At 31.8% G+C, this 21,292-nt stretch overlaps 2 protein-coding genes across 2 annotated transcripts in view; both read left to right on the forward strand.

Annotated features, from left to right (window-relative positions):
- Positions 1 to 17,333, forward strand: part of LOC123656425 (perilipin-4) — a 37,744-nt gene extending 20,411 nt beyond the window's left edge. The window contains exons 2-26 of the mRNA XM_045592112.1: positions 5,795 to 5,953; positions 8,652 to 8,786; positions 8,989 to 9,054; positions 9,265 to 9,363; positions 9,439 to 9,525; positions 9,609 to 9,707; positions 9,782 to 9,880; positions 10,987 to 11,085; positions 11,162 to 11,248; positions 11,323 to 11,421; positions 11,509 to 11,607; positions 11,683 to 11,781; positions 12,245 to 12,331; positions 12,645 to 12,743; positions 12,943 to 13,041; positions 13,125 to 13,211; positions 13,289 to 13,387; positions 13,542 to 13,640; positions 13,732 to 13,818; positions 13,902 to 14,000; positions 14,081 to 14,167; positions 14,334 to 14,432; positions 14,640 to 14,711; positions 16,513 to 16,802; positions 17,158 to 17,333. Coding sequence (XP_045448068.1) covers positions 5,795 to 5,953; positions 8,652 to 8,786; positions 8,989 to 9,054; positions 9,265 to 9,363; positions 9,439 to 9,525; positions 9,609 to 9,707; positions 9,782 to 9,880; positions 10,987 to 11,085; positions 11,162 to 11,248; positions 11,323 to 11,421; positions 11,509 to 11,607; positions 11,683 to 11,781; positions 12,245 to 12,331; positions 12,645 to 12,743; positions 12,943 to 13,041; positions 13,125 to 13,211; positions 13,289 to 13,387; positions 13,542 to 13,640; positions 13,732 to 13,818; positions 13,902 to 14,000; positions 14,081 to 14,167; positions 14,334 to 14,432; positions 14,640 to 14,711; positions 16,513 to 16,802; positions 17,158 to 17,247 — 2,621 coding nt within the window. The 3' untranslated portion in view covers positions 17,248 to 17,333. The remainder of the gene's footprint in view (positions 1 to 5,794; positions 5,954 to 8,651; positions 8,787 to 8,988; positions 9,055 to 9,264; positions 9,364 to 9,438; positions 9,526 to 9,608; positions 9,708 to 9,781; positions 9,881 to 10,986; positions 11,086 to 11,161; positions 11,249 to 11,322; positions 11,422 to 11,508; positions 11,608 to 11,682; positions 11,782 to 12,244; positions 12,332 to 12,644; positions 12,744 to 12,942; positions 13,042 to 13,124; positions 13,212 to 13,288; positions 13,388 to 13,541; positions 13,641 to 13,731; positions 13,819 to 13,901; positions 14,001 to 14,080; positions 14,168 to 14,333; positions 14,433 to 14,639; positions 14,712 to 16,512; positions 16,803 to 17,157) is intronic.
- A 2,276-nt stretch (positions 17,334 to 19,609) lies between these two features.
- LOC123656218 (28S ribosomal protein S18a, mitochondrial) lies at positions 19,610 to 20,417 on the forward strand. The gene is made up of 3 exons (XM_045591921.1): positions 19,610 to 19,784; positions 19,860 to 20,144; positions 20,228 to 20,417. The coding sequence occupies exons 1-3, from the start codon at positions 19,682 to 19,684 to the stop codon at positions 20,368 to 20,370; spliced, it is 531 nt and encodes a 176-aa protein (XP_045447877.1). The 5' UTR covers positions 19,610 to 19,681; the 3' UTR covers positions 20,371 to 20,417.
- Positions 20,418 to 21,292: the final 875 nt, after the last annotated feature.

Below are 21,292 nucleotides of genomic sequence, written 5' to 3' on the forward strand. Positions count from 1 at the left end.
CTACTTACATACATACACAAACATGTACTTATCAGACATTCTACACATATCTAAATATGTATGTTATTATTTTTTTAAGAACACATATAAATAAATATAGCTTTAACTCGCATCTTGAAATAAAGTAATTATCGGGATTATGTGAACAGTGCAAGTGTTGGAAGCTCTTATCTCATGAGATATATTTAACGGGTAAATATTTATACCCACAATAGCCAAGATTAGCCCGGAGATCACGTCAACACACTCGCTGCGACCGCGACCAGCTTGCGTTAAATTTATTTGTTTCAATTTACTGTTTTTTACGATAATTTTGTTGTTCTGTTTTATCATCTAGCACAAGTTACCTTCTTAATAACATTTCTTGTTTTAAAGAAATATAATTTTTTGAAGAAATGATTTTTTCTGTCTATGAGTTTGAGGTGGTAGGACGACCTTGAAATGTTTTTTTTTAAGAATACCCGATGGGTATTACTGACACTTTCGATAAGATGTGATTACGAATTCTGTAAAATATATTAATATACAAATTCTACTTACTACTTATACTTCTAGGTATATTCAATTAATAGCTAAGCCGAGCTACACTTGGAATTCCATAAATAATATTGGCTTCCCAGCAATTCATATGTCTGTAATACAATGGAATACAAAGGAATAAAATAATGGCACGGCTCGTTAAACAAAGGAGCAATAATCGCAACTGGCCGACTGAGCTCTATTTTAGTCTCAAACTGGACCAACATACGCGTGTGACATATAAACAATTGGTGCTAACAACCTGTCACTCTTCCTAGCTAAGATTATTGCTCCTAATGATCCGAAATTTGTTATTTACCGCTGTCAGCAAATAAAATAAGAGTTATAATACGAGTAAAAGTAAATCTATATGCCTTTTCCACAAAACAATATATTTCTGTCATTTAACGAGTAAATTTTAATATTACTTTTATTATAATAAAGTTTTTGTTAATATAAACAAAAAGTATCACTACCAAATCTAGCTTATTTTAAAATAAATTTCGAATAATTTTGTAAAATACCTTTATTTAGTATTATTATTAGTAATATTATTATTATTATCAAAAACTAAAGATGTTTAATAACATACTACAAAAACTTAAACATGATAATTTTCTTTAAATGTTATAATATTTTACCTTGCAAAAACATTCACCTTACTGGGATGCATTTTAAATAACACTATTCAAGTTCGTATTTGTAATGAGGTCCGAGTGAGAATTTGTACCTATATATTTTTTTAAATTTATTCGCAAAAATTAATTCCTAATTTCGTTATTCGTATTCGAATGTTAATTCGTAAAAAAAAAAAATTATAACAGATAGATGAAAGTTTGTTAGACTGTCGGGCTAAAATTGGTTATGCAGATGTTTGAAGTTGCGGTTTCGTTTTACCTCCCGAAATTTCCACTGAATCTCGTCTAACGCAGATGAAGACTCTTAGCAGAGCTATTTGTAATTATAGCTTATATGAAAATAAATAAATAAATAGCTATAAATGAAATATTTTGCTCGCTCGCTGACAAGCCGGTTTGCGAATGGGTTGAGGTCATATCCCTACCGTAAAAGGATACCTACTGTATTCGTTCTTCACATCTGGTTATTTAACCAGCGGTTATGTAACCGTTACGCTACAAAATACTTAAATTACACTTTTATATTGTCTATTGTGTAAATCACAATTGCTCTTATTACAATAATTTTTTTGAGGTAATGCACAGTAGGAAAATGTTTTCCCTACTGGAGAAGTACCTCAACCTTACATGAGGTCATGTGGTGAGTATTGCAGCCAAAGCACCTAATAAGTACGGAAGTAGGGTCGGCGAAGCACTTGTAAAGCTTTTTACGTTGCAGGCGTGTATAGGCTACGGTATCCGCGTACTATCAGGCGGACCCGGTACCGTACGCTGGCTTGTAGCCTTTTGGTATGATAAAAATCTCACAATTACCGCTTTTTTGAAATTATAACAGATACGGTTATAACACAGTTTGTGTGTCAATCGAGCACGGTTGATTTAGCCAATGTCACGTAGACGTGAAGGAGATTTATTCGTATTGTCGAGATAAAAGTCTCGATAAAATTTTGATAAAATTTCGATAAAACCAAAATAGATATTTATAACAATGAATCTTATGCTAGAGGTTTTTAGTATTGTAGTAAGAATTACATAAATAACTACACATTACCACGCATATCTTAATATATATAAATCTCGTGTCACAATGTTTGTCCTCAATGGACTCCTAAACCACTTAACCGATTATAATAAAATTCGCACACCATGTGCAGTTCGATCCAACTTGAAAGATAGGCAATATTTTATTTTGATATATTAATTATTATATTTAAGAAAAAAATAAAGAAGGCGGTACAAAGTTCGCCAGGTCAGCTAGTTGTTTATATATGTAGGTAGGTACATCAAAGCGAAAACATAATTACAAAATTCATTTAATCATTTAAATGTTAATTGTAAACTAAGTTTGTTTTTATCGAGCGTGCGTGAAAACACTGACTGGATTTACTGACAACTGATCAGTAGAATGCCATTTCTGTCAATGTAAAGAAAAATGATTGAATATTCAGATATAAAAACTTAAAAGTTTGTTTTAAAAAATTATTTTCGTATTATGTTGTTGTTTATTAAAAATCACACAAGGTGTAGTAGGCATAAGTACCTTAACTATGAGGCGTCGAAACTTTGATAAAAAAATAAAATGTATCGTTAAAAAAAATATTCCTTTGTAATCGATCTTATTTTGACGTTTAAGAAAATGTTTTATCGTGAATGCGAAATGTTATCTATGCAATTAACATTGAAGTTTAAACATTAGCGATATAAATAATGAAAACATGCAGTAAACATCATCTTTTTTAGGTTTTTTTTTTCCGTTACCTTGACTTGAATAAAGATAACATTTCAACATAAGCGATAGTTCAACGTTCAACGTACGAGTATATTAATTAAGGACACGTAGTTTAACAAATGTTTGTTTTACATGTTTATACTTAACAGAAAGCATAGATAAAAAGGTTTTAAATACAGTGAATAATTATTAATATAATACGATTCGGAATCATTATACATTAATTAATATCATTAAGCCAAGTTTAACTGTTTACCACTGCGCTGGGGGATGTCTTTAAGACGTTGGGTTGAGGAGGACGAGGCATCAACGTCAAGAGCAAATACATCTCGCACCTTCGTTTTGCCGACGATATCGTCATCTTTGCGGGGACGTTAGATCAGCTAGGCCAAATGCTTAAACGATTACTCCCGACGAGTCAGTCTCGTTATGAATTTGGGCAAAACGAACAACTAAGGCATACCGAGACCGGTATCGGTCGATGGTACCCTTCAGAATTATGTTTTCATAAGCCATACCATCCAACTAGGCCGCAACATCTACGAGAAGAAGGCCGATAGGAGAATCCGGTTGGGCTGGGTGGCGTTTGGCAGGCTTCTTCGAGTGTTCTTCGATGATTCCGCAATGCTTTAAGAGTTTATTCTTCTAGCAATGCATCCTGCCTGTGTTAACATACGGAGCCGAGACGTGGAAGGGACTGGTTCACAATTTTAAAGTAGCTCAACGTGTAATGGAACGGACTATGCTTGGGGTTTCTCTCAAATATAGGATTAGAAATAAGACTATCCGCGAGAGTCCGAAAGTAACTGTAAGTGTGGCCACAGAACTAGCAAGTTGAAGTATCACCTGTCGCAGCACCGATGGCCGTTGGAGCAGACCGCGTCTCCTGGAGTAGAGACCGCGTGTTGGCAAGCGCAGTGTGTGACGTCCTAAGCCCCACTGGACCGACAATCTACTTAAGATTGCCAGTGTAGGCTGAATTCGGATTGCGGGAAACCGGGATGTCTGGCGTGACTTGGGGAGGGCTATGTTCACCAGTCGACTGCAATAGGCCGATCTGTCTGAAGCCAAGTTTATTGCTCCTAAAGACCCGATATATTTTGACAAGTATCGTGCGTATATACGTTAGTTTTCTTCGGGTCAAAATATCAATATGTGTTCAAGAATCCAATTAAGCAGACTTATTATAGTAGCTTAGTATAATGCCTCACAAACCTCCCGTTTCAACAACTAACCTTTTACGTTATTATTAAATGAAACACATAGCTATTATAGCAAATATATCATGTATAATATTGAATATATGCATGTGCTATTTATTAATTAATATTTTTATTGCTAAGTGCATGAAATACTTGGAAATGTATCATAAAACATAATATAAAAAGCTAGACTCATCAACGTGTAGCATACCATGTAAACATAAAAATAAATAGTATAAAAAAGTACATTATTTTATACGTAGAGTACTGGGCGGAGAAAATATGCTAGGTTTAATTATAATTTAATTGTAAAAATTAGGAATATATTCAACACATTTTTATTTGTAAATAAAGTTTCTTCTTACTTCCTCTTATTAGGCATTCGTAGTTAATTTTAGACAATCGACCTTTGGCATGGACTTAGTAGGCTATTAGTATAATAATATGTAGTTTATTTTTAAATAAATAATTAATATTTGTATTTCCATGCTGTCCGATAGACAAGAACCTTGGTGAGTTAGACATGTTTGTTTTATAAGGATCATTACTTTGAATCATTTCATAAAATATGTGCAACTCTATCATATTTATTGTACTCGTACCATAATTACACATTTTTTTGCTAACACCACTATTGTCTTCTTTTAAAAGTAAAGAAAGGTGTAGTTTAAGGGTCAATGACCTTTAAAGGTCTATGAAACTAATGACATTAAAATAACCGTTACAATGTTATAAAACTTTTATTATCTATAAATTAAGTTTATTTATATATTATATTTAGACATCAAGCCGTTATTTTATATTTATATGTATATAATACATTTAAGGAAAGTATTATGTTTCTTAGTACCGCACCGCAGTATAGAAGTACAGTATATTATGTCATAATGCAGAGTTCCCATTACTTCTAAACGTAAATCAAGTAGGTGGGCCGGTGGGGGAGCTTTGACCTAACACTAGGATCGATACTCGATACAGCGTCTCAACTCAAACTGAGCACTCTTGCGTAACTAATTTTCTTCCTTTCTTATATAAAATTTGTATAAAATTACTGTTCTTTTAAATATTTTCCAATGTTTAATTTTAATAAACATTTAATAAAATTAATTAAAATGCTTTCCTGTTGGCTGTGTTTTTGCGCTATAGATACCTACGTGTGATGCAATGTGCTTGTGAATTCAAGTTTATTAAATATATGAAACATAACAGTCTAATATACATCGAAAAACTATTTAAATTTTAATAGAGTATTATGTGAAGGTCAAAGCTAATGCGTCTATTACGTGCTACATGTGAATTAATGCGACGGTCACTGTTTCAATGTAACGATCGATGACTCAGTTTGAATGTTGCAAGCTTTTGTGTTGTATTTAAATATATTAAATTATCAAATTATTTAAAGTATAATTTTTTATATAGCCTGGTTAAGTAAGTTCTGTGTCCGAAATATACAACAATGTTTTGTTTTATAATTAATGGTAGTCAACGTAAGCGACTTGGCGTATAATAGAGTCAAAATGTCCTTCAATTTTGGATAGTTTGATGTACTTGATCTTATTGCTAAAGGAATTCGTAAAGCTCGAACTCGTTGTCTTAGCCATGACAGTTGATTATATTTCGAGCACAGCCTAAATAACTTTAAAATACCAATGATATCAATTATAATCTTTATGTATAAAGCGAAAATTAATAAAAATATGCCATAGCCGCGTTCCGAAACATCGGAGAGAAGACGGCGTCTATCTTTGAGAGGAAGAAGAAGGATGCGGAGACCATCGCCCAGGAGAAGGCCGCTGAAGCCGCCCACGTCGTCGAGGAAAACCTGAAGAAGGCTGGGGAGACGGCTTCTGAGGCTGCTACCTCTGGTGAGTATTAGAGTTGGCTGATTCATCTTTATAACATAAATCTATTCTCGAGGAGGTAGTGACATAAAATTAGATCGTGGTTTGTTTGCCTTTTATGATGTAAAATTTTAAGACACGAGGATGGTATTGATTAGGTAATGAAAAAAATTTACCCAATGAATTCAAAACTGAGATAAAAATTATTATTAATAGAATTAAGATAAACATATAACTTCTTTAAACTTTTTGAAGTGCCTCTCTTAGGTGTAAACACAACGTGATTGAAACAGCGCGATCAGACCTTTAAATATAGCGCTAGGTATTTTATTATTTTTTAAACATTATGTGTAACGCTTTTAGGAATTCATTTTCTATCCTGCGTTCATAAGTGATTATATTTTTATATTATGGTTATTATACGTACCTATTTATCAAATATATTAGCGTATGTTGATAAAAAAAATGGCAAAAAGTTTATTTAAAAACAAGCTAAGTAATTACGTGATTAAGGAATTTGAAATAAAAAAATCTTACTCTTGCTAGAGTAAGATTCTTTTTTTATTTTTTTGTTTTTTGTATTGTTTGTTGATTTTTTTTTGCTTGTTAGAGTTCTCACTAACGGCTTATTTCAATAACATGTTTAATCGAGTGTTTAATTTATATCTCTCACTTTCTGAATTTCCTTACAAGACATATACAATCTATACAAATAAATAAAATTGGAGTGTCTGTTTGTAATATTAAAATAACCGCTTTAATTTTACTAAATGGTTCATCAGTTTCTCTCCTGGTCACCTCAATTAACTGAACTTAGTAGAAAGATATTTGTAGCCGTCGGGTCACTTCGTCGTCTTCAGTTCTTTCTTCCTTTGCCTACTAAAATTGCACTAGCCCAATCACTCCTTTTGCCGATTCTTGACTATGCAGATGCATGCTTCTTAGATCTTACAGAGGAGCAACTGAATAAGCTTGAGCGACTCCAGAATCTTTGTATAAGGTTCGTATTTGGCCTTCGCAAATACGACCACGTCTCCGATTTCCGTAAGAAACTCAAGTGGCTCCCGATTCGTTTTCGCAGGAATACTCATGTACTTTCCCTACTTTACTGTGTACTTTTCAATCCTGATGCCCCTCAATATCTTAAAGAACGGTTCACGTATCTTTGCAATTCCCATGAACGTTCCCTTAGATCTGATTCCAATTTACTTCTAAAAGTTCCTTCCCATAAATCCTCCTTCTATTCTAATTCCTTCACTGCTAAAGCTGTCCGCCTTTGGAATTCTCTTCCGCTTTCAATAAGACGTGCTTCTACTCCAGCCTGTTTTAAGCAACGTTTAAAGAAGTACTATATGTCCCTTAACATACAATAATATTCAGAATTTTAACATGCATATTTTATATTATCAATATATATTTTACAATTAGGTATACACGTATATTAATACTATTTTGATTATTTATGTATGGATATTTGTACTTGTATGTGTATGTGTATGAATTAAGGAATCCATTATACACTATTTTTTTTTTATTCATCCTTAAGGATATTGTACACTTCCTATCCGTCGCTACTATATCATGTCCTGTGCCCAAAGGTTATCTGGAAGAAATCGCTCTTCAGCGATAAGATCGCCTTTGTACATCTTTTTGTTGTAATTACTACTGTTTGTTTATATTTTGGTGTACAATAAAGTATATATTATTATTATTATTATTATTAAATGGGTTGTCTGGAAGAAATGGCTAAATAGCCCTAAGTCCACCCATTGTATTTCACAGTCTGCAAATGTTTTTTTTTTTTAATGTGTTTATTGTTTAAAATGTAGTTGTGGTGTACAATACAGTATAAATAAATAAATGCGTATGTACACGGTACATATACCAAAATAACATTTTTTTACAATTTTTGTCTATCGGTATGTCTGTCTGTCTGTTTGTTTGTTCCGGCTAATCTCTGAAACGGCTGGACTGATTTTGACAGGATTTTCACTGGCAGATAGCTGATGTAATAAGGAGTAACTTAGGCTATTTTTACTTTATAAATTTATTTATTTTATAACTATGCGAATTGAACATTAACTTTTTTGTTAAATTCCATGCGGACGAAGTCGCGAGCACAGCTAGTTTAAAAGAAATCTGTCGTTACGTATAGATTACATTGATTATTATTATTGAGGCCGGTTGTAAATATGTACCTACCTATTCTAATAATACCAGTAATATAATTCTCTATAACTTCTTGTAAATTATGTTTATTTATGTGGTGAAGCTTAGAAATAAAATTACAAATCCAGTTTTGACTCGTTTTATCGAGCCAGCTCGGGCACTGGTCGTACCACTACCACTTCCGAGACGACTGTTGGTCATTAATACAAATACGATTTCGTTTAACTCAAGTATTAGTATTTTCCTAAAAACGTGAAAGTCGTCGTTATTTAATAGTTCTGAATTAATTTTGTGCGCTAAAAACTGATGATAGGAAACTGGTTTTGTTGTTTTTTTTACCGCTAAACGCTGATGAAAGTTGTTTAAAAATGTTTTAAAAAAATGTGATAAGAAGACGCCAATATATGTCTGCCAATTTAGATGTATTTAGAAAACTCCTAAAGAACAGTATGAGATTAAGAAATGTTTAACATCTATTTAAATGCTTACAAGTCCAGTACAACTTATATTTATACCAATATATGACTATACAAGAAATTATATCCTTTAATAGCTGCCGATGCCAAGAATGCAACAATTGATGCGGTAGACAAAGAATTAGCGAAGGTATCAGTCGCTGCCGGTGAAGCGAAGAATGCCGCCGACAAAGCTATAGCAGATGGCAAGAAGGTTGTTAACACTACTAAAGGTAGGTAAAATTAATTTATTCAATAATTTTAATACGCAAATGGAATATTCCACTTTCTACGTAACATTTAGTAGTAGTTTGTAACTTTGTTATAGTTCTAATCATTATTATGTTTTTATAGTTATCGCTTATTATTCTTGCTTTTTTATTTTTATTTTTTTTTTTTTTTTCATTTATTTTGCTTCCCTTTACGTTATTATAGATACTGTAGCAACGACAGTAGACAACACGAAAAAAGCAGCGGGATCAGCCATAACCACAGCTAAAGGTAAGTTTTTTTTTACATACACGAGTAAATCTGTTACGAATAAGTTGCTTACGACGCACATCTTAAGAGCACCAAAATGCATATGGATTGGGAAAATTTTAATTTATTTTAATCCTAAATATTTTAAACCTCGCATGTTTCTTTCTAATTGATTGGATTGGTAGAAATACTTCTTCTCTTTTAGAAATTAAGCATGTTTTATATCTATAGATACAGTATCAAATGTAGCACAAAGCACAGTAGATACCACACAGAAAACAGCAAAGTCCGCAGTTGAAGCTGGAAAAACATACGCATCTAGTGCTAAAGGTATTATCGAATGATTTTTAAAATTAAACAACATAGCCTACAACAATATTTTATACATTTTTTTTTACTTTGTAGACACAGTTCAAAGCACAGTAGATAGTACGCAAAAAGCAGCACAGTCTGCTTATGATACTGGCAAATCTTACGCATTAAGTGCTAAAGGTAAAAAAAATCAACCCGTTTTATTTTATCACATTACAGCTGATTTTTATTTTATTTCATTTTATTTTTTATAATTTTTGTAGATACAGCAGCAAATACTATTCAAAACACTGTTGATACTACACAAAAAACAGGTCAATCTGCATTTGCAGCCGGCAAAGATTACGTAGCTTCCACTAAAGGTAGACGACGTAATTCTGTTTATTATTCATTTGTTAAAAAGTAGACGAAGTTATTAATATTAGTGTAATTCTAGATACCATAGCAAGTAATTTGCAAAGTGCATTAGACGCGTCAAAAACGACAACACAATCTGCGTTAGATACCAGTAAACAGTATGCTTCAAGTGCAAAAGGTATTGTATTACTGTCAACTTATTTCATATTTCTTTCGATAGACGGTCACTTTTCGTGTATTTCAATTTTGTAGATACACTTGCTATTAACATTCAAAGTACAGTAGATACAACACTAAATAAATCTAGCTCCGCACTCGAAACAGGAAAACATTATTTAGCATCTGTTAAAAGTATTTTTTTTTGTCATCTAGTTACAAAATAGTTAAATTGAGTCTTTATTTGATGCAAAAATTTGTTAGATACGGTTTTGAACACTGTAGATAGCGCACAAAAATATGCTAGGTCGACCTTTGAAACCGGTAAATCCTGTGTTACCGGAGTGAAAGGATTTTTTTTTGTATTGAAACAAAATAGATAACCACTGTTTTTTCATTTATACAATTATTTACTTAGAATAATGCTGTTATTGTAGATACGTTCACTAGTACAGTTCAAAGTACAATAGATACAACACAAAAAAACTGCTAGTGGCGTATTTAAAACTGGTAAAGGTTATGCAAGTTCTGCTAAATATATTTTGAATTCAAAAGTACTGTATTAAATATAACGTCGTGTTGGCTCAACGGTCACAGCACTGGTTTGTGGGCTGTTGCGCTGGGGGTTGCGGGTTCGATTTTCGTACATGACAAACATTTGTTTTGGTCATACAGATATTTGCCGTGGTCTTTGTGTTTGTGCAGTCCTTATGGGTCTTCCCACCGTGCCTCGGAGAGGACGTTAAGCCGTTGATCCCGGTTGTTATCATGTACACCTGATAGCGATCATTACTCATAGTAGGGAATATATCCGTCAACCCGTATTGGAGCAGCGTGGTGGATTAAGCTCTGATCCTTCCCCTACATGGGGAAAGAGGCCTATGCCCAGTAGTGGGATACTACAGGCTGAAGCGTATTAAATATAGCGTAAAATAAGTCTTTAATTTACCCAAATATATTTTTGTAGATACAATTTCAACTAACACTAGATAATAAACAGAAAAAAAATACTATCAGCTTATGAACACCACAAATCCTATCTTGTTGAAGCAAAAGGTAATTGTCTAGTGAGATATACAATAACTTCATCAACTTTTTTAACTGAAAAATGTTTTACTAATATTGTAGATACAGTAGCTAATGCAGCTCAAAGTACTGTAGATACTACACAAAAAACAGCTAGTACTGCCCTTGAAACTGGTGAAAGTTATTTTGCTTCAGCTAAAGGTATTTTTTTCTATTAGTGTTTGATTATTTAGCGTGTGTTTACTTTTTATTTTACCCAATTATTACTTTTTTGTAGATGCAATTTCGAACACAGTAGATAGTGCACAGAAAAATGCTTACTCAGCCTTTGAAACCGGTAAATCCTATATCACAGGCGCTAAAGGTAGATATTTTAAAAGTAAAATAAAAATAAATGAAGTGTTGTTTTCTACCATGACGATAATGTTGTAATTGTAGATACAGTAACTGATACAGTCCAAAGTTCAGTAGATACAACGCAAAAAACAGCTCAATCTGCACTAGACACAGGAAAATCTTACGCTGCAAGCGCAAAAGGTGAACACAAAAAATATATTTAAAATAAGAATAAATAAATTATAGTTTTATTGATTAAATCCCGGATTTGTTATTTTTTTTTTTTAGATAGCGTTGCTAATACTGTTCAAAGCACAGTTGATACCACACAAAAAACCGCACAGTCACTTGTTGATACTGGTAAAACATACGCTTCTAGTGCCAAAGGTAAATTTTTGTTCCGTTTATTTTATTTATTTTTTTTCTTTTGAGTTTACTTCAAAACATGTCAATTTGTAATAGATACGGTAGCAGATACCGTTAGAAATTCGGTTGGAGAAACCAAAAATATTGCTGATTCAACAACCGAGACAGCTAAATCATACGTGGATAGCGCTAAAGGTAGAAATAGTTCAAACTTCGTGTGTGTTGTTTTTCTATCTCAATATTTGCTTAAAGTGAATAAATGTTTTATATAACAATTATTTTAATAAACTAAATACGTTTAGCAGAGAATATTTAGACGTGATAGTTGTGAGATATGTCGTACTACTTAGTTTGTTGTGTGCAGTTTGTATTGCTTACAGCACGTGGTTTTATTTTTAACTATTTAATAATAAATAATCTTATTTTTGTTTTGCATTCATGTTTTATGTTGCTTACCGTGTAATTAGATTCAGCCCAAAGTGCATATCAGCCTTCAATGCATTTCTGGAAGAGATGCATTTTCTGCTTTAAATGTTTCAAAGTCGTACCTACATAGTGCTAACGCTTCTATGAATTCGTTTTTTTTTTGTCTAATTTTTATTTTTGCTTTATTTTGTTTTTGTTTTTTTTTTTCATATTTTTATAATGCAATTTGTAGATACGATAGCCAGTACAGTAGATAGTACAATTAAAGCTGCTCAAAGCTCTATTGAGACGGGAAAATCGTATATGGATTCTGCAAAAGGTAATTAGCTAAAGAAATTATATTCTTATTGTTGGACTTATTAGCGTTCGAAAAAAAAATGCACATATAAATTATACTTAAAAAATAGTTACTATCACATATCATGAATTAGCTATGCTTCATAGTATGCTATTAGTTTTTGTAAGAGTATTAAATGCCATACAGCCATTGCAGTATTATTTATCACATAAATCACATGAATGAAGATATTATAGTTTTAAAACAATAAATAATTCACAAAGTACTACACGCATTCTTTATTACTAGCTGTAGTTATTACCATATTAATATATGTATTTTAATGGCCTTATAGATACCGTAGTAAACACCGTTCATTCAACTGTAGATAGTACTAAAAATGTAGCTGCATCTGCATACGATAAAGGCTCAGCTTTGATTGGAGGCGTAAAAGGTATTTAGGATTAAACAAATCCATTAATTTACGATCATATTTTATAAAGTATGAGATAAAAGACTTTTTTTGCTTTATTCTTCATTTTTTTTTAATTTTCTTGTAATATAGTATATTGTTTCATGAATATTTTAGTTCGTAAAATTGTATGTAGTTGTGAATTTTAATCACTCGGCCTTTTTAATTTAATCATATATAGATACAATCGCGAGCACAGTGACCACAACTGTAGATACAACTAAAACTGCAGCAGCATCCGCGGTAGATAAAGGCGCTTCACTTGTAGATACAATGAAAGGTATTGCCGCTAATATTGGTGTACTCACATTTTTTTTTCATTATTTGGCCATTTGCTCATTATTAACTTTATTTTATTCCAAGACACTGCAGCTAGTACTGTAGATACAACAAAAAATGTTGCTTCGTCTGTTGTTGACAAGAGTACCTCACTCATTGGAAGCGCTAAAGGTATCTTGATTTATTACATATATTTCTGGTTACTTTCTTTTTATTTTGATTATTATTTTTATTTATTGCACTTATAGATAACATAGCTAGCACCTTACATACAACAGTAGATACTACTAAAAATGTAGCATCATCGGCTTTCGATAAAGGATCGTCGCTAGTAAGCTCGGCTAAAGGTATTCGAATTCAGATATATTTATTATTATTTTTTGCCAATTATTTTATTGTCGCAAATGCAACCTAATACGTACGTTAATTTATTAAGCGTACGACGTGTTTTTTTTTAATTTTTTTTTTTAATATCACTGAAAAGCATAAACTGACTTTTAGACACTGTAGCAAGCACTATGCAATCAACTGTTGACACCACCAAAAACGTTGCGTCATCCGCAGTCGATAAAGGCGCTTCAATGGTAGAGGCAGCTAAAGGTATACGTATAATTATAAATGCAAATAGAATTTTACTTAGTATCTTATATTATACATATATCATCATCATCTTTTTCACTTCACATCGTAGGTACTGTTGCAAGCACAATAGATACGACTAAAAATGTCGCTTCATCGGCCCTAGATAAAGGTCTTACATTAGTTGGCTCTGCTAAAGGTAAATTTTATCAATCAACTAGATGTTATATTTTCACATTACTGCACATACTAGAACTATAAAATTTTATTATTCGCTTGTAGATACTGTTACGAGTACATTTAGTTCTACTGTAGATACTACTAAGAATGTAGGAGCAGCAGCAGTCGATAAAGGATCGTCTTTAGTAGGATCTGCTAAAGGTACAAAGTAGTTGCTATACTCGTAATGACTTAATAAGACTGTTTTCATTTTCGTACCTATATAATCATTTTTTTGCTAGATACGGTAGCAAGCACAATAGATACTACCAAAAACGTTGCCTCAACAGCTGTTGATAAAGGCCTTTCATTTGTTGGTACTGCTAAAGGTTAGTCAATTTTTTTTTACTATTTAAAAACGTGACATCAGAATAACAAACCTTTTATTTTCACTGCGACACGTCGTATAGGCTATTAATGCGTGGCTGTATAAGTGCGTGTTAGCTAATTTTTTGTTTTATAAAGTTTGCTATGTTTTTTTTTTCATCATTTTAGATACTGTATCAAATACAGTTCAAAGTACAATAGACTCTACCGAGAATGTTGCCGATTCGGTTTACGATAAGAGTGCTTCACTTGTAACAGGCGCTAAAGGTATTTAGTATATTTTGTTCGTGCTAGTAGTAAAATAAATGTTTGTGGTGATTTGTCAATCTTTTCCGACTTACAAGTGTCACTAACGATAACAATTCTTTCAGAAATGGTTCGTTTTAATACATATATTTACCTATATTAGCTTGTTGTATGTATGCCTTCTTTTACCACTTTTATTTCTTTGCAAACTATTACTAACTATTGTAGATACAGTAACATCCTCGGTGGAGGGCATGTCTCAAGCTGATGACACTAAAGCTTTTCTTGATAATGCAACAGGTACTGCACTTTTTACAGCTTTTATATTTATATTTTTTACAAAATTATTTGTTTATGAAGGTAAGTGATGTTAGATCTAGATTAGATCTAGTTCCGGATGTTTATTTCAAAATTGTTTGTAAAATTACATGATTAGTATTTGTAAGTTTAATTATTTAAACTTCAACTAAACTGGACCGAAAAGAAAAAGGCTCAGTTAGAAAGGCTTTAATATTTTCAAAAGTACCTGACCTAAATTTATGAAATAAAAACTAAATTAAAGTATGCTTTAATGTGCTTAAATGAAAATAAATAAAAGGTATTTAAGATTTTTATTATAAATAAAAATGCGTAGTTTCTCAAGTATTTTCGTAAATGTAGATTGTTTACAGATTTCACAGTGCCGTTTTCACGCATTTTAGTACTTTGTGTTGCCTCCGCGAGTTTTTGAGACGATACCCCGGAATATTCTGCCATTCTTCTATTAGAGCTTCTTTCATTTCACGTAGCATGATTGGCGGTGGAATCCGCTTACTTACACGCCGTCCCAGTTTATACCTTGCATGCTCAATGGCGTTTCAGTTGGGGTTTGGGGTTTTCCGTATGTGTAAAAAATAGGCAAATGCTATCTGAGCTGTATGCGGGCAGGCATTGTCTTTCATAAAAACGGCATTCTCGCCCATGTTCACTAAAAAAGTACCAACGTAGTCATTCAGAATTTCAGTGACATATCTTTCTGCAGTTAATGTTCCATTTTTTATCACCACTAGCACAGTACGGCTTTAGGAAGAAATCCCAGCTTACAGGTGAAGGGCCTCCGCTAGTGCTCTCCCGATCTTCTCACTCTTTTCATCCTGTCGTGCTTGTATAAATAGAAACCAGATTCGTCTGAAAACATAATTTTCTCGTGTACTCATACTCAACTCGTACCATAACTCAATCTTGAATTTCTTTGGTGTCTTTCTAGTTTTGGGCTATTTGCAGGTCTTAACGATGTAAATTTACTTCAGCTAGATGCCGCCTTAGGGCATTATATAACTTTTCAGTTTTTTATACAGTTATCATAAATAAATAAAAAGGTTTTATATATTATTTTATGTCGCTTTAAATATTCTTTAATTTAGTCTTTATTTCATAAAGCAAGGTCAGATACCTTTGAAGATATTGAAGATTTTCTAACCAAACTTTATCTTTACAGTCCAGTGTAGTTACCCTTTGTAATCAGTCGTCCGATTAATTAAGAGTTATTTAATAACAATGAATCAAAAGTGTATAAAAATCGTAGATATATACAGAAGCAAGTCTGATGGTGCTTAGGTTTTTACTGAATCATCAATAAATAATGTTAAGGAAACCGCAACAGAAATAGACGGTGCTTCTTGTGAATGAAGTGTAAAGTGCTTTTGTTAAAGCCACCAATTGAAATAACTGAGACAAAATTTAATGTTGATTGTAATTTAAAATAATGTTATGCTTCTGCGTGCAATAACAAATTTATCCAACAAGCGTGTGTGTCGAAATACATAATATTATTGATTATTTAAAAATACGACGTAACATTCAAAGATTTTACAATATTTTTGTAGCTTTGTTAATAACGTAACTTAAAAAATCAACTCTAGTCAATAGAAAACTACTCTAATTCGTGTGCTTTATATGCTTATATACTAACGATAAGTTAAATTTAATTTAAATTATTTAAACATCATTGTGAAAAGTTTAATGCTTAAACAATAATATCGATAAAAGTGTTGACAGTGTTCCACTAATAAAAACTGTTATTAATAGTATATTACATTAATTTTCTTAAAATCTTAAACAGATACAATCAACGCGACAGTAGACACGACGAAGAAGACCGCAGAGGAAGCAAAGGCTCATGCTCTAAAGGTGGCTGAAGATGCCAAAGAGAAGGCCAAATCAGCCGCTGTGACTGCTAAGGAAGAAGCTAAGAAAGCCGCAGAAAAGGCAGCGGCGGATGCCAGCAATGCCGTGGACAACACACTTAAAAGAGTCGAGGGTGCTACCGACCAGGGGTTGAAGAACGCTGGTCAAGTAGTCGATGAGAAAATCAAGAACGCTGACAAGTTCTTAAATGAGAAACGCGAATCGGTAAGATAGAGTTTGAAAGATTTCGATTTAACTCAAGTTATTATGATGTCTCTTTTTTCTCCTTGGCATCTGACCTACTGAGTTGTTTGATGTTATGCGTTGTTTTTTGGATACAATACCTTTTAATTAGTATCTTTTTCCCTAATTATTTTTCCTCCCAATGGTAGGTTAGGTATAGATAAAATGAATAAAACCACTAATTGTAACAAACCACAAACATATAAAATTATATCAATATTTTTTCAACTGCTACTACATTCCTGTTTAATACCATTGTTTTTCTCAAATGCTCTTGGTTAATAATTATTTATTGAATTTAAGTATAAATCAATAATATTAACAATTATTTTTTCAGCTGGTAACAAACCTGTCGAGTGCTGCTCACGACGGTGCTGAAGGCGCTGCAGGCTTGCTGAGCAAAGGCCTCTCAGCTTTCCCCAAATAAATCTTTGCTTACATCATCGTTACCCGGGAAGCTTACAACATTGTATATTATTTATTTTATAAATATAATCACATTTATACAAGGAAGAAAGTGTATAATATTATCATAAATACAATCTACTTTTAAAACATTATTTCCCGTTTCATCCTGTTGACTTATATTATTGCACAATTTTTAATCGTACAGATAGATATTTCTAAGCTTAGCTGTACAATCAATGGAGGCCTGATACAACGATTGTTTCAATCCCAAGTCACAAATCGGTAACACTGTATTCGTTTATTTCATTAGTTATAAATAATGTAAGTTATTTTTTAAGTTATATCTTTCATTGGGTTCTCAGCATTAGGTTTGCAATTTAAACATGACAACAAAGAGATGCTTAGCATACACCGTCCATATTGCCTTTGTAACTCTCATATTATTTTGCTTACAATAAAATCAAAAATATTTCAATATACAACTGTTGCTCATAGAATAGGACAAAGGATTTAAATACATATATAAACTGTTTTGCAGTCTATTTTATATAAGAGTTTATTCTCACCACACGTGTCAAGTAACAAAATTTCAAAATATTTATAAAATATAAATAATTATTTTAAAGATACTGATTATGTCTTTAAAGATAAGATCGCTGTTTTATGCTTATTAATTGTGCGCAATCGAAATATGTCGCTAATCGATATATTTAATTATTCGCAACTACGTTATGTCTTAATGTATTTTGTTTATCATTTATTGTAAATTGTATTCATATATGTGTTATTTAATAAATGCATTACCAACAAACGAGACCTCTCATTTTCACCTAATTATTCTAGAAAATTATACTGAAATAAAGTAAACACCCATATATATATATATATATATATATATATATATATATATATATATATATATATATATTACTTTTAACTCTTAAGTAAATCAAAAGAATAACAGATAGTAGGTATACCTAAGTAGTTTTTACAAAAAGTAATCAAACTTGTTACTATAATGAATAACGTTTTAAATATAATTATCAAATATCTATGCTAATACTAGCTGACCCCGCAAACGTTGTTTTACCATATATTTTATTAACCTTCTCAATCCCCATCCTTATAACTAAGGGGAATGAAAAATAGATGTTAGCCGATTCTCAGACCTACCCGATATGCTCACACAATTTCATATTTTATTAAACCTCTTAACCCCACCCCCTATATAATATATATATAATGTATATAATGTATATATATATATATATATATAAAACAAACATTCGTGAGCAGATTTGCTAGAACCAATTTGGGCATGAATACATGCTTAAATAGAATCGTAAACTTGTATAATTCAATTTTAAAAGAGGATGCAGATATTGATATTTTTAGATATTCTGGGAAAGCATTCAAGAGAAAAGTTAAGATGCTTTTTTTACATTTGAACTCAAATTAGTTACCTACTGTATGAAGTTATGAACATTCTTTCCATATTATACTTTAAATTAGCTGATTTCTTGTACCTCAAACCGTTTACTTATAGATATATTACATTTATAATTTTTATATTTATTCATAGAATTCCCGATGTATTATCATATTAATTGTTGTATTTCGTTGTTTTTTTTTACATATACCTACATATTTTAACTTTTTTCTTTTAAATATTTTTTACTGTTTTAGCACGGGTTTTAATTGTTGTAATTTTTTTTTTTTTGATAGTTGGTTTTATACTTTTATTGATGAGTTAATTTTTCATAAGATAGATATTTATTGTTAGTATAAGTTTCGAAGCAACTGTTTAAAGTGTATTGCATGCTGAGTTAGCCTATAAGTGTGGTGTATAGTGTAAGATATTCTGTTTAACTATATAATTATGATAGAAACCACTGTATACTACGTTGGCTTCCTATGTAAATAAATAAATAAATAAATAAATAAATAAATATATACACACACATATATATATATATATATATATATATATATGTGTGTATGTTCGGGGATAACTCCGTCGTTTATGAACCGATTTTGAAAATTCTTTTTTTGTTGGAAAGGAGATATATATATGTGTGTGTATATATATATACGGTCGAATTGAGTAACCTCCTCCTTTTTTTGAAGTCGGTTAAAAAAGGACCTAACATAACCAGTCTACGTAGTAGAATAGGAATTAGACCTCGTAAACTAGAATTAAAAGATTTCGCAGTATTTTCTTGCTGAATTCCAATTCTATTATCTGTAATTATCACAAAATACTGAATTCTCAAGAAAAAACCGGCGTTTGGTTTATGCCAATTTTGTTTTTCGTGAAGTGGAACTGCGAAACTTCATGGATAATAATAATACATAGCAACATTAATGTTTCATTGACATATATTTAAACTTGACAACTAAATTTTTTTATTATCACATATTGTCAATAACATTGGAGGAAAAAGTCATGAATAATGTCGCTTCTATTAAAGAGTAGTTATTCTTTTGTAAAGAATGCAATAGTTTCAACTTCTTTGCGTGCTTTATCAACAACTAATCAATTACGGTTGAAAGAAAGTAAGTTATATAAAACAGTACTTTAAACATCGTACCGTACATAACCTCAACCTCAATCATTTTGATTTTTTTTAGTACGAGAGCATAAAGAAGGGTCAACAGTGGTAGTAGAAGGCGTAATCGTCCCTTCTCCTCGTACGGAACTTTTAATAAGAGCAGAAAATGTAAAAGAATCTTCAAATATTTGTCCAAATACTTGTTATATGTGCGCTTTAGACTTGGATGTAAAGCACACTGATGTACTTATATTAAGCCAGTTTGTTAGATCCGACGGATGTATGCTTCCGCGGCGTATAACGAATCTGTGTCCGAGACAACAAAAGAAAATTGGAAAATTGGTTACGATGGCACAGAAAGCAGGTTTGTGTCTTGTCTGTAGCACTTTAAATGTGCCCATGCACTAAAATGAAAATTATGTAATAATTTATTTTTTATTTTTGCAGGTTTGATGATTAATTTAACACCATCATATTGTAAAAAGGATCCCAAACGAAGATATGGCTATAAAAAGTTTAATACATACTTTGATGAGAAGACCATATTTATGAAAAGAATACCGAAACCAACAGATAGATTTGAGAGATAATTTATATTATTAATTAATAGTACATTGTAATAAATCGAGATAGAAAACTTTTTTGTTTTATTTTATAGAATAGGTACGAATAATTAACCGATTGGATGCGGATGGCGCGTTCGACAACTCGGACGCCTGAAAGGAGCCAAAATGTTTACCTGTAAAACTCTGAAATAACATCATTTTTCAGTGGTCATCCGTACATGGGAATCTTTATTTGTCATGCAGATTACGAATACACTGTTAGCATCGGGATATTGCATGAAAACGCATACATCAGGAATAATTGTAAGCCTTTTTAAAAGAAAAATTATGTAATAAAAAATATTTACAGTTATGAAATGTTTCTGGAACTGCCAGTCGCTTTAAAAATAAGGTTCATAAACGACGGAGTTATCCTCGAACATACATAAATATATATCTTCTAATATATAAAATTCTCGTGTCATGGTGTTAAACATTGAACTCTTCCGAAACGGCTCGACCGATTTTAATAAAATTTTGTGGGTATATCGGGTAGGTCTGAGAATCGGCCAACATCTATTTTTCATACCCCTAAGTTATAAGGGGGGGGGGGAAAGGGTGTTAACAACATATATGGCAAAACAACGTTTGCGGGGTCAGCTAGTATATATTTATACAGACAGTATATATATATATATACGGTCAAATTCAGTAACCTCCTCCTTTTTTTGAAGTTGGTTAATAAAATAAGGGAATACGACTTAATCGTAAAAATAATCGATAAAATATGATTATCAATAAAAGTACTATACTCGGGGAGCTGGTGTGTCATAACATGAAACAATAAAAAAATATTCACAGTGCTAGGTCATCTCCAAATTATCCAACTAGGTAATAGGTATTACTTGGGTATTACCTAGTTGGATATTAAAAAAAAGTAGTGTCAGTGGGAACTACATAACTAGAC

This window comes from Melitaea cinxia, chromosome 9, assembly GCF_905220565.1.
Source record: "Melitaea cinxia chromosome 9, ilMelCinx1.1, whole genome shotgun sequence".
In the NCBI taxonomy this organism is placed as follows: Eukaryota; Metazoa; Arthropoda; class Insecta; order Lepidoptera; family Nymphalidae; genus Melitaea; species Melitaea cinxia.

Bases quoted from the DNA above. Each gene is read 5' to 3' on its own strand.
- LOC123656218 (XM_045591921.1), top strand. From the start codon at position 19,682: ATGTCGCTTCTATTAAAGAGTAGTTATTCTTTTGTAAAGAATGCAATA. The intron at 19,785-19,859 runs GTAAGTTATATA...GATTTTTTTTAG, and splicing joins TCAATTACGGTTGAAAGAAA to TACGAGAGCATAAAGAAGGG. The intron at 20,145-20,227 runs GTTTGTGTCTTG...TTATTTTTGCAG, and splicing joins TACGATGGCACAGAAAGCAG to GTTTGATGATTAATTTAACA.